Source organism: Gopherus flavomarginatus, chromosome 3 (assembly GCF_025201925.1).
Source record: "Gopherus flavomarginatus isolate rGopFla2 chromosome 3, rGopFla2.mat.asm, whole genome shotgun sequence".
Lineage (NCBI taxonomy): Eukaryota > Metazoa > Chordata > Testudines > Testudinidae > Gopherus > Gopherus flavomarginatus.
Genome location: NC_066619.1, coordinates 121,266,541 through 121,279,712, shown reverse-complemented (window position 1 = coordinate 121,279,712; position 13,172 = coordinate 121,266,541). Strand labels below are relative to the sequence as shown.

Below are 13,172 nucleotides of genomic sequence, written 5' to 3'. Positions count from 1 at the left end.
ATATCTCACAGGATCGGCCCGCAGCGATGAGATTGATGTTACGACTTTCTGCTCATTAGAGATGTCATCTGATTAACAGCTGGTGTGGGTGTGCACATCAGTTCCCAGAGCAAGTTTGTGTACACTAATTATTTACAGAGCAGTTTGGTTTTACTGATCTTGCTCTTCTGCATATTTAATCAATACTTTTCGAAAGCCACTTCCCTTTGACTCTGTGTTTGCCACTCATTTATATTGTTCCGGAAGAATTCACTTGGAAGGACACTGGAAATTATTTTAAAAGCAGGACTTCTCCCTCCCCACCCCCCTGGATTGTCACTTGACTGCAGGTGACAGTTGGGATGTTCTAATGCACCTGAGTGAGATAGGAGGACACACCCTTTTATATTACAGTGAGACTAGTGCTCCTGGTGCACTTTGGGTGGGATTTTCAAAAGTTTCAAACAGCTCTGGCCAAGATTTTCAAAAGTGACCAGTGATTTTGGGTGCCCAACTTCAGACATCTTTAAGAGGCCTGATTTTTGGGAAGTGCTGAGAGAGTATCTCAATTTGGGCATCCAGAATCACTGGCCATCTTTGAAAATCTTGGTTTATGTGTGGAAACTATACATAGCCTATTGTAATTTTTGATTTACCCTTTTTGGCATAAAATTGCTCGGTGGCACTTGCTCTGTGATTATGCTTCATGGGTCGGATTTGGTCCACGTGTATTGAAGCCATTATGATGATAAATCTATCAGGAATGAGTGCTGTCTAAATAGATCCTTATTACCTTCTGTTGTATTTAGTGGTACAGCCTGGAGGGGGAAGGAATATCTCAGTATTAGGCTATGGCTATTGATCAGGCAGTAGAAGGATCTGTATTCCTGTTCTATAGGTGATAGTTTGTTCTGAACTGAACTTCTGCTGGAACTGAATCTTGGAGTGAATGACCAGGTCTCTGTTCCCAGTAGCCTACTGCATAGTTGCTTGATTGTTTTGTCTCCTTAAATTTTAGTGCTAAATGTTTCTTGGAGGCTCCAGCTTGCAGTAAGATTTTTAAAAAGGGCTTAAAGGCTCAAATCACAGTTGTTTAAACTCTGCATCAAAGATCATCCGCTAGAGTTGGGATGAGCAGTCGCCTGCACTGCTGAGATTGTTTTCTGTCTCTGTTTTCTGCCATGGCAGATTGTGATTGTTCAGAGCAATGGCAAATTGTTCACATTGGTATCTGTGCCACAATTCTCATGTTCTGATTGGTTTAGCTGGCTCCCCAGCACACAGGGGGAGTGGCTGTTACTCTGGCCCCAAGGAATGCATGTGGGTGCTCGCAGAAAGACTTAGCTGGTTGCTTTCTGAGAATACTTGAACACTGGATCTGGAGGTGTAACTTCCAAGGCATGTAGATGTATATGTGTTAACTGGTGGAGCTAGCATGATACAAATAGCAGTGCAACCATTGCAGCGCAGGCCATGGGCTAGCCGCACGAGTAAGTACCTAGGTCCTAGGTGTGATTGTACTCGGTGGCCATCCAGGCTAGTGCAAGAACATTTACCCGAGCTTGCGTCAATACCCCAGCCATGCTGGAAACGAAACCTCCAGTTCCAGTGTCGATGTACCCTATGAAAACCAGGGCCTGAGCCCCCAATTTGAATTCTGTTGCCTGTCTCCTTTATCAACACTGCAGAGATGGGCTGTTTCCAAGGGGTATTTGTGTTTTTTGCCACAGCTCTCCCCTCTCTTCACATCCCAGGGTTGCCCCCTGAGCAGTAGGAGGCCTGCTTTATGCCTTCTGTGTGTTTTCATGCATCCCAGCCTCCTCTGTGAGACTAAGGGGATCACAGAAGATTAGGGTTGGAAGAGACCTCAGGAGGTCATCTAGCTCAACCTCCCTCATACAGGCTCCAGTTAGTACTTGTATAAGAGTTTTTATCAAATACATTATTTAATGTGTGTTGAATTCTAACCTGTAGAACCTCATTTAATTCTTAATTCACAGATCCGCTAACCTGCTAACGCTTACCCAAAAACCCTGCTATCCCTCTCCTCTCTCAGCAAACATTTAATAGAGCATTATTGGGAAGCCTGGAGTTACTGGGCCTTTTGTTCCTTTCGCAGCGTTTACAATAGTAGACTGACTGTTATGCTGGGAAGTATCATCTGAGCTACTTGCTCAATTAACAAACTACATTTTGTGATGCATTGTTGTGTTCGCTTACAGGCTAACCGTAACTTGCAATGGATCTTGGCAAGGCGCTGCTGTGTGTTTAAATAGTCTTACTTATGTATATATGTGACCTTGCACTCCATGTGTTTTATGGAAATATGCTTACAAGTGTGAATATGATGTAACTGGAATATGCTTTATGCAAAAGGTCTCTTGTAAGGTATCATTACAAAGCTTATAATCTACTGAGTATGTTCATCCTGTTTGCATGAACGTATCATTCTTGTATCTGAAGCTAGAAATATGAAGTATTACTCTGAAGTCCCAAGCTGGGAGGGATGACGGGCTCAGAGGTAGTTTCAGCACATCAGGTGACAGTCCCAAGGGGTCTCTGTGACAGAACCTGTCACAATATGGTCAAAAAATATTTGAGGGGAAGGGAGGAGTGATATTTATTTTGATCTCTTAGGTGCTTGTAATGAGGAATTGACTTCAGTTCATAGGATAGTTCAATAAGTCCACTCAAGTGTTCCTTTTTTCCTTCTAGATATGTACTGAATGAATCCCAGGGTCGCCAAAACGTGCCATCGGCACAGGGCTCTTCTGCATCCAGTAGTGCTGGAAGTTCGGGGATCCCTCAGCCTCCTCCAGGGATGAGCTTTTACGCAGCCAAACGGGTAATTGGAGATAGCCCATGGACACCTGAACAGCTGGAACAGGTAATGCAAATCATGTGGGCTATGCAGGTGTATGAAACGGGAACTTCAGTAAAACGACTTGGTGGGTACAATGGCTGCAACATGCAAGGAATGCATGGTGTGGAAGTAAATGTAGAATTCACTCCAAAAAATGGCTTGCCCAGCTGGTATGTAAAGCACACGATGCCTGACTAGGTGTCTGTAGTCTGTGGCACGTTATTTTGAAACCTGCACTTCATGCATTCAAGCACCTACAAATGATTAGAGTGAGACAGAGGTCTGAGGCTGCCACATTTTTCCTTCTAACTTTAAAACATATTTTCAGAACTAGCTAGTAAATGCCCAGCTGAGCTCTGTCTTTGTCTGTGTCTTTCTCTTGGATGTAATAGAGTTTCTGAACTCTTCTGTCAGTTCATTTGCAGGGGAGGTTTAACATAACTCTTTGCCACCTAGAAAGCGTAGTTTCTCAGCTGAGGGCATGCTGAGGAGTTGGAAAGAGTGAGAGTTTCTCTCTCTAGGATTACAAAAGGCCCAGATTTCAGTCTGCTAAACCTTGACATTAATGTGGCACGTCGGCTGGTCAGTAATTTTTACTTTCTCTTCTACGTTGCTGAGCAGTGTAAACTGGGAATAGTAAAGTTCATTGAAGCTGAACAGGTACCAGAGCTTGAAGCTGTCATACACCTGGTAATAGCCTCTAGCGACACACGACACAGTGTAGCAACTGCGGCAGACCTGGAACTGAAAAGCAAACAAAGGTAATGGCTTCTGTTTAAGAATTGGGCACTGGCATTTCTAATAATAATATTTGCAATTGGTGTAGTGATCCTGAAAGGGTACAGGCTGAGAGGAGACAGCAAGTTTATCAAATGGGAAAGCCACACTGCTCTCTGGCAATGGACATTTATCCCGCTGGCTAATCGCTTCAGCATTGCCCTGGGCTGTCATCTTCCACAACAGCAGCAGCAAGGTTTCTGTTAACCTGTCATCTTGCAGGATGACTGTCTCCTCCCCAGCCAATGCTGAATGGAAATAATGCTCCCCCTGGAGGAAAATCTGTGATTTTTTTACCTCAGGCCGGCAGGCTGTTTGCTGAGTTGCTTACTAAGCAGAGACTGCTCCGTTCACACAGGAGGCAGCCTGGTGTTCATGCAGCTTGTGGTTGGCGCATTCACAAACTGGTTTCCTTATTATTGAAGCTGGATTGGTCAGCCTTTTGAATGTGTGTGGGTGAATTCTGTACTGCTGAGAGTGTGAGGCTAAGTAGTATTGGTTTGAGCCAAGCACAGCATAAGCAAGTGATGTGACGCCTTCTCCAGTGCGCCTCAGTCATGGCCAGAGAGATTATTTTAATTCATTGGAATAATTTGGTTGAGGAAATGACTCCATTCTTTCAAACCTGGTTGTTCACTCCCCTTGTGGTGGTATTGTGAGCCCTAAAAACTGCCTCGACGTGTTTGTTTAAACACATCTTACATTATGTATGCAACTGCTAGATGTCCCATATGTTAACCCCGTGTTTAGGGCTCAGTTGTTATAGGCAAAAATACGTGTGCCCTCCTCCTTGATTTTACTTACACACACAATATTATTTCAGCTCATTTGGCTGTGGACACCACCGTTCAAAGGACAACATAGGACACTGGGGCGAAAGGTCCTCGGTCAATGTTTTAAGCCCAGCTCAGGTCTATAGTGACAAAGTTGTTCTGATCAGATGGCTATTTGTTGGCCTGTGTGAAACGGGTTTGGGCTAAATCCACTTCTCAGCTTACAAGGGTCCCTATTGCTAAAACCACCATAGTGATTGCCCTCCCGGTTGACAGTCTCATCGGAGAGGCCAAGGATGAATGGGACTGGAGCTTGAAGTATCTTCTCCCCTGTAGGGGTGTTCCAGCCAGGTCAGAGTCAAGGCGCAGTGCTAAGAAGCTTGTGGTCGCTAGTGCCCATGCCAGACCAGTTTTGTGGATAAACGGAAGTCTTTTTTTTCCAGGGCAGTTACTTGGGCTGAAAGTGATTCCCTCCCCCGCACTCCCCCTTCAGTGGGAAAGGAAGAGAAGGGAACAACTGTGGGTTTTTTTCCATTGCTTATTTGGAAGCAAAAATCATCTGTGGAGTACCTGGCTGTGACGACTTGCTTTTAATTTCTTATAATTCTTTACCTCATGACTGCAGATTGTAGGTGGGCTGAGGGTGAAATTAGGCTGCACTTGAAGCTAATTAGATTTAGTTTTTTCCCCTCAGAACATTATACAGTGCTGTAAAATATATTTGTAAATAATTAAGGCATAATTTTAACTTGTTCCTTTAACAATTCTTTAGCTTAATTGACTGGAATAATCCTACTATCGTCAACAAAATGTACAAAGTGTACCTTGGGGATATACCACTGAAAACTAAAGAGGTAAGACTTGCTTCCAGAGCTGTGTTCCTGCTTTATTCATGAGGATCTTATTTTATTTGCCTTGGTTTATTTGCTGGACAAAGCATCCATTTTTAGTTTGTCACTTCCTTTGATCTTTGTTTTTGCCAAGCAGTTGCTGTTGAGTAAATATTTTTTTTTCTTTTTTGAAAAAGATACACACTTCCATGAATTATTAACAATCAAGTAGTAGTAGCCACATCCAAAGAAATATCTTCCATCTTGTTCCTGACAGGGAGTTGTTCTGAAGCCAGAACTGAAACGAGATCCAGTCAGCACCCGGGTTAAATTAAAGATTGTTCCTCATCTTCTGCGTTCCAGACAAGCTGCAGAAACATTCCCAGCTAATATTCAGGTAACACCTTCACTCCACAGCAGCTATTCATAACATATCTACTACTATTGTATCATTCCTCCAGTGCCTAGGATAGAGTTGAAACTTAACTACTGCATGTGATAGCTAGGGAAGGAAGGGAATGCAAATAATATTCGAAAATTAAACCAGTCACTGTATCAGATCTTCTCATGCTTCCCACCAGGTGGTGTATGATGGACTCTTTGGTGCAAATACAAACACGAAACTAAGAACTCTGTCCCTGCAGTTTGTACATCATATTTGTATAAGGTAAGCAACTTAGCAGGTTTATGGGAATAGATGCAAAACTATTTCAAGCAATTTACAGAGACAGCTTTGTATGGTAAATATGCAGTTGTGCTGAAGGCAAAGAATATTTAATTCTATTGCACGTGGGTTTTTTAAAAATATTGTATATCTTTTTGTATGTTAAGCTGTAATACTGGCAGAACAGAAAAGATGATGATGGCAGTTAAAGAACGCAATTGGTTTTTGGTATCAGGGACTGTAGGAGGTGCAAAGAATATATTTTAACACGTTTTCTTTTAAATTCCAGTTGTCCAGAAAGTAAAATAAAGCCACTCGGCCCAATGCTTTTAAATGGACTTACGAAACTGATTAACGAATACAAAGAGGTGAGTTGAAAGGTTCTTTGTTGTAGAGTCACATTTATTTATTTAGCTCTGGTCTACACTGGGTGGGGATCGATCTAAATTACGCAACATCAGCTATGTGAATAATGTAACTGAAGTTGACGTACTTAAATCGACTTACCGTAGTGTCTTCACCCCGGTGAGTTGACTGCTGCCGCTTCCCTGTCGACTCTGCTTGTGCCTCTCGCCGCGCTGGATTACATGAGTTGACGGGAGAGGGCTTGGGAGTCGATTTTATCACGTCTAGACGAGACGTGATAAATCGTTCCCCGCTGGATCGATCGCTGCCTGCTGATCCAGCGGGTAGTGTAGACATACCCTTAGAGAGACAACGTGGTGAGGTAATACCTTTTATTGGACCAACTTTTGCTGAAGGTATTATCTCACCCAGGGCCATCCCTAGGGGGGATGTGGGGCCCAGGACAAACCACCCTTACTACTCCTCTCCTCACTGTCCACTAGGCAACTGCTTGCCTCTCCTCCCCATCTCCTGCTCACCCTCCCGCCTCACCTGAATATCAGGACAAATGGCATCCTGATCTTAAATCGGTCAGGACATGGGCCAAAGGGCTGAATATCGTGACAGTCCTGATTTTATCGAAGCACGGGGACCCTTGAAGCGCGAGGCCTGGGGCAGTTGCCCTGATTCACCCTACCCAAAGGATGGCTCTGATCTCACCCATCACGTCTCTCTAATATCCTGGGACCAACACAGCTACCACACTGCAAGGATTTATTTGTTTAGATTTATAAAAAAGAAAAAAAAAAGATTGGTCTGATTTGAACTGATCTGATTCTTATACCTCATTGCTCTTGCACAATGTTCATTTTAAAAGAATGTATAAGGAAATATTTTCAGCAGATAGGTTAGAGAGAGAGGAAGGGTGATCTCCTGGTACTGAACTGTGATCCAAGAGGCCTGGACTAAATTCCCCACTCTTCCATAAATTTCCTGTGCGACCTCTGCAAGCCATTTGCTCTGTCTTGCAAACAGTTATGCACATGCATGTGAGTAGTCATGTTGATTGACGGATTTCCATGGCACTATTCATGTACTTGAAGTTAGCACATGTGTAAGTGTTTGCAGGACTGGGAATTTATTCTCTCATGCCTAGATCTGGGGAGGTTCTTAAGTACATGTATAACTTTAAGTATGACCTTGATGTCATTCACTGCCTGATGAAACTTCCATGTAGTGGTCCTCAGGCGTAGGCCCAAGCGGAATGCATTGCAATAGCTTAATACAGAAGTATACAATCGCTTAATACAAAGCATTGGTTAGTGTGTGCAATCTGCATCGGAGGGGATAAGCTCCAACCTTCTGCCCTAACGAAGGCAAAAGACTGCACATAGCCACGATTGTAGCTTACCTTCCAGGAGCAGCCAAGGGGCCAAACTTAGATTGTAGACCACATTGCAAGGGTACGTCCATCTTTTGTCAACAGAGGGTGCGGAAACTGCTTTTATCAGGTCCTCTAGCTGCTTCTCCATTGTGCATCAGCAACCTCTTGCTCCTATCTTGGTTGAGCTTGCAAAGGGAAAACTGAGGCTGTGCGCTGGCAGGGTTTGAAAAATAAAGAGCTGCAGAGGAGAGTGTGGTCTGCAGGCTGGAGGATTGGTTGCGTTGGGTAGACCACTTTGTTGCCTTTTACAGTTTTTGATAACAAGCGAAGTTGAACCAAACACATTTTAAGAACCTTCCGATTCAGGGATGTTTTTGTTAACTACCAGTTTAAATGCCAATAGCCTTCCAGATGTGGGGAGGAGGTGGTGAGGACAGGAAAATAACGGGAGTAGAGCAGGGAGGCAGTGAGAGGAGTAGGTGAGGGGATGTAGCAATGTTAATGTTGCTGAGACATAAGGGACTTTGGTAACAAAAGAAAACCACATTAGATGCACGTTACTTAAAGCAAGGAGAAAACGGAAAGGATAGGAGTGATGCTGGTAAATGCTGGGTGTATAATGTAACTCTCTCTCTCCCTTGTGTCAGGTGCATTGATAGTGTTTGTGGAGTGTCAGTGAACAGTGCGCCGTTCCAGTCAGTGTGATGGGCCGGGGTAGCCTCACAGCGATTATTGTGATAGCACCCGGGAGCCGCAGTCGTGGAGCTAGACCCCTTTGTGCTAGGCGCTGCATGGACCTGATTGCGATACCCTAACTCAGCTGAGGGATTGTGTAGGTGAACATGCTGTACGTGGCAAACAGGTGTAGATCTATCCCACGCTAACTGGCTGCCTGGGTCCTGCTGCCGCACGCTGGAAGTTCCTTCATGCGCGGCAGCAGGGTCCACATGGCCAGTTATTGCACAGCAGGCAAGTTTGATTGACACTTAGCTTGCCATGCACTAGCTGTTCATCTAGACGTTCCCTGAGTAATACCTTCCTCCACGTGAAGTCAGTGAGACCCAAGGCGGGGTAGGGTACTGTTGGGATGATATCACTTCACAGGTACTACTAGCCATAACTAGAGATGTCGTACTCTGGCCCAAAACATGATGCAGGTTTTCCCAGTGTCCTTTCATAAAGCAAACATTTCTAAAGCACGTTACCAGTGCCTGATCATGCAAACCCCTTCCTAGTGCAGATTGTCCCCAGTAAGTGACTCCAATAAGGCTGTCAGATGAGGGGTACTGGTATGAGTCGGGGGAGCCTTTCCTTTCCTTATGAAGGATGTGGAGGATGTGCATTTAAGAAGTGATTGGATGGCTGCTACCAGAACAAAGAGTTTAAATTATTGTTAGCCCGGGGATCCTGACACTATTGTGTGATGGGTGACGGGCTCTGCTAGAAGTTGGCTGGGGTCAGTGGAAGGTGTCTGTCCCTTGCTGGCCATTTCACGTACCTACCAAATCCCAGCAGTTTTTCTTTCTTGAAAGATAACAGCAGCTTTTTTGGCATAATTTTCTGTTTCTGTGGGAAGAACGTAATGCATCTGTTCTTCATTTACAAGGTGCTTTGCTCTGGGATTTGATTATTTTCTGGGGCGCTCTGTCCCCGAAACATGTTTCAAAGCTGAAGAGACAGGATATAAAGTAATAGCATAATTGTAAGGGATAGATATATATATGTGTGTGTCTCGCTCTGCTGACTTGGCTTTTCATTGTTTTATAATTCAAGGACCCCAAACTGCTGTCAATGGCCTATTCAGCTGTTGGAAAACTCTCCAGGTAACTAAAATTCATTTTAAGTAATGGGATGTCGGATATCTTTTCCAAAGCAATTTGTAACTCTGTCAGCAGGCAGGCAAGTTAGTGTCGTGCCACATGGCCATTTGCAACAGAGCACAGTGTGTGGAGAAGCACTGTCATTTCTGCATCTGTAAAATGAAAGATGGTGGTGGTGGATCATTATGCTAGGAGTGACTGATGGTAGTTCATGGAAGCATGCAGAGAGGATCTAATAATGGTTCTCTTCTCTAGATTGCTGCAGGTTTGTTAATTTATGACTTTTAGTGGCAGTTAGCTCATGGAGTTCATGCATGCTGTGTGTTTAAAAGTGGACCTTCAAACTGGTTATCAAATTGACAGTTTCATAGAATGTCTTGATTTCTGAGCCCTGCTGAGTGGTTGTTAATGGGAATAAATGCAGGGTATGGATATGACTTTGCTCTCAAATTCTTTTTAAAAAACCTACTCAAGTGATTCTATTTCAGTCGAATGCCTCAGCTGTTTACCAAGGACATAGCTCTTGTCCAGCAGTTTTTTGAAGCTTTGTGCAAGGTAGGTAATAACATGGGTTTGGGAGAAGGTTGTTATTTAATGCTCTGTTTGGGGGGACACATTGGAGAGTAATGAATCCTCTTGTTTTCATATTGCAGGAAGAGCCCGATACCAGGCTTGCCATTCAGGAGGCCTTGTCTATGATGGTTGGAGCATATAGTAGTTTGGAAGGAGCACAGCGAACGCTTATGGAGGCTCTTGTGGCTTCATACCTAATAAAGGTATTTTATTAGAGATAAATATCATTTTTTAAAGAAGTCAGATCCGCCTGGTATGACCCAAATACTCTTTTTTTATAATTTCATCAAGGAACCTCCCTCCCCCCCTCCCCCACCCAAATTCTGTTTTTGGCTTGACACTAACGAAAAAGATCAATGATTCACTCAGCTCTAATCTCTAACACTGTCTCCACTGTGTTTTGTTAGAGGTGTTCTGTTCTTCCATTTTCCTTGTACTGTTACATCTATGCAGAGGCTTTCCATGTCATGAAGTAAAATGATTTGAAAATGTTCTAGTGACTGGAATAATGATATCCGTGCACCTTTCTTTTTCTTCAAAATTTCCCTGTATCCAAGCCTGTCCTTTTCAGAATTGCTTGTAGTGCAGCTTAATATGCACCTGGAGGTTCTGCAGTTATATGGATAGTTGTGCACGCATTTCCTGTGACATACACGTTTACCTGTGCAAAACTAGGTGTACAAATGCATGACAGTTTTGCCCTTGCAATTCTAGATATCTGAACCTCCAGACAGTATTCTCTTAAGAGAGACTCTGTCCTACCTCTGGAGATTCTTTTCAGACCTTGTAGAGAGGCTAGGACTCACTGAGCTAATAGTTCTTTTTTTTCATCTCTGGCTACTGTTCTATTTATTATGGTCTAATCCTGCAAATTCTTGTTTTATAACTGCTTAGATGATACGAGTTTGAGATCATGGCCCATGATTCCTCATAGTGTGAGCATATGTGTGTAATTACACATTTAACTATTCACGCTATGCTTACTGCAAAAACTGGTGGTGGTTTTTCTGTGTCCTGCTGCACCAAGAATTGGTTTAGAGAGGTGGCTGCATTGCCCAAGTAGGAGTTGAGACGCAGTAGTGTACCAGATAAGAATACTGTAAAGACTGGTCAATTTCAAGTACAATAGCCTTTTCAGTGTTCATTTAAGTAGCTACTTCAGTGTTGTGTTCTTTTCACTTCAATACCAGTTTAGGATTGGAAGCTTCGCAGGACTGTCTTTGTTCCTCTGGGGCAGAAGTAACACAGAATGGTGTGTAACATAATAGAAGGAAGTACTATGACCGCTTCTGATCTTGAAGAAAATTTTTGAATCCCAAGTACAGCCACTGTTTTCCATAGGAATTGTCACAAAATGTCTATGAAAAAGGATGTTGCTAATTACATTTATGGTGGATGCTCTGACTAGATATGTTTCCAAATGCACTTCCATGTTTCCTTGCACCTCCATGATTACTTTTGGCTTAATTGGATCAGATCTAAAGTGAAGATGGTTTAGATATCTGTTTGCATGCATACCACATGGAAATCCTTTGTTTTGGCTGCAAATTTTTGTTTGCATTATAGTAGAAACTAGAGGCCCCAATCAAGATCAAGACCCACCGTGGCAGATGCTGTACAGACATGTACGTCTAATTTGTCTGGATCCATAACTGGAAGGGGCAAAACAATTATTTCCTTCTCCAACTGAAATAAACTTTTTAATTGTTGAAACAACTGTTTAGGTTCATCTTAAGGTTTTTCTTTCATGCAATAGTCTTCGTTTAAAAAGCTTTCTGTTTTGATGGGCTAATGATTTTTATTTATTTATTTTTAAGCCTGAAGTGCAAGTGCGTCAGGTGGCTGTGAAATTTGCAAGCACAGTGTTCCCTTCAGATCACATCCCTTCCAGATACTTACTGCTTTTAGCTGCAGGAGATCCGTAAGTTTCAGGAGGTGTTAATTTGCATCTGGGTTAAAATAAATAAAAAATTCAATGCAGTTGTTTGGAAATTGACCATTGTGTTGTAGCAGTAATGGCAGACTTGCAGAGACCTGTAGCTCTGCCTTATATTGGCAAGTTAGGGAGGAAGAAGAGAAATCAAAATCTTTCACAGGGTACTTTTGTCCTTTAGTTTTAAACCAGAAAAACAAAGTGGGGTGAAGGATGGGAAAGCAACACTTTAACCTTGGTAAGGATGTACTTACAATGTCAAAACTTGAAGTGCTCAAGCTTTGATTTACCAAGCCATCATCTAATTAAATTAAGCTAAGTAAATCAGTTGCAGCTAGCGTGTCTTGCACGGCACTGGGTTAGTGATGCCCGGGGAACTGCTGGTTCAGATAAGTGCTTCGCGAGAGGACTGGCAATGGGTCAGCTAAGGGCAGGGTCATAAAATGGTGAAAAAGAAAAGGTGAAGAGAGGAAAACCAAAACTTCTAGGGTGGGGGAGTAGAAAGACTGGAAACTGAAGGCAGTTTGTATAGATTGGTTAAGACACTAGCCTGGTAAGATTGGGATGGTGCTGGATACATTGAGAACACTGTGATATGTAAGCCAAGAAAGTCTCTTATCATCCAGTCTCCTTTCTTCCAGAATCAAAAGGCTGTTTATTTTCTGTAACCTGCAGCTGATTCTCTGCAGTGTTTAAAAAAGCTTCTTTCCTTAAAAGCCCGCTCTCTCCCCAAGAAGTGCACTTGTTGTTTGTTAAATAACATTCGCTCTGTGCTTGTGTGCAAATGACTTTCCTTTCTCATTTTTTTTCCTTTGAAAGACGGGAGGAGGTGCATGGAGAAGCCCAGCGCGTACTGAGAATGTTTCCTGGTAAAAATGAAAAGGAGAGTGCTGGTAAACAGATGCCTTCCTTCCCAGAAATGGTCCATTACATTCAAGACAAGGTACAGCACCGCAGCACGGGTGTTGACTGCAGCAAGGCTTGTAATAATTGCAGGCTTTTTACCCCCAAGGCAGTGTTGTTAGCTGAAGTTCGAGGAAAGAGCAGTTTTGAGATCGCAAGAACCTCCCTCTCATTTGTTCATAATAGGCACCATTACTGGCAACCTTGGCAAAGAAACTAAGGGTTAAGTAGGGCTATGGAAACTGGTCCTTTGAAGTAACCACCAGCGGGGAAATGCATGTTGAATCAGTTGTAGAGGGGGAGTTCAATCTCCAGGGCCGGTCATCCA

At 43.2% G+C, this 13,172-nt stretch overlaps 1 protein-coding gene across 3 annotated transcripts in view; it reads left to right on the top strand.

The window, feature by feature from the left end:
• The window catches only part of ECPAS (Ecm29 proteasome adaptor and scaffold), an 84,474-nt gene that overhangs the window by 27,092 nt on the left and 44,210 nt on the right, over positions 1–13,172 (top strand). For all 3 annotated transcript variants that reach the window (XM_050943024.1, XM_050943023.1, XM_050943025.1), the window contains 11 exons: positions 2,695–2,866; positions 3,464–3,603; positions 5,165–5,246; positions 5,500–5,619; positions 5,804–5,889; positions 6,176–6,254; positions 9,389–9,438; positions 9,924–9,990; positions 10,089–10,211; positions 11,826–11,929; positions 12,761–12,884. In XM_050943024.1, the coding sequence (XP_050798981.1) occupies positions 2,695–2,866; positions 3,464–3,603; positions 5,165–5,246; positions 5,500–5,619; positions 5,804–5,889; positions 6,176–6,254; positions 9,389–9,438; positions 9,924–9,990; positions 10,089–10,211; positions 11,826–11,929; positions 12,761–12,884 (1,147 nt within the window). The remainder of the gene's footprint in view (positions 1–2,694; positions 2,867–3,463; positions 3,604–5,164; positions 5,247–5,499; positions 5,620–5,803; positions 5,890–6,175; positions 6,255–9,388; positions 9,439–9,923; positions 9,991–10,088; positions 10,212–11,825; positions 11,930–12,760; positions 12,885–13,172) is intronic.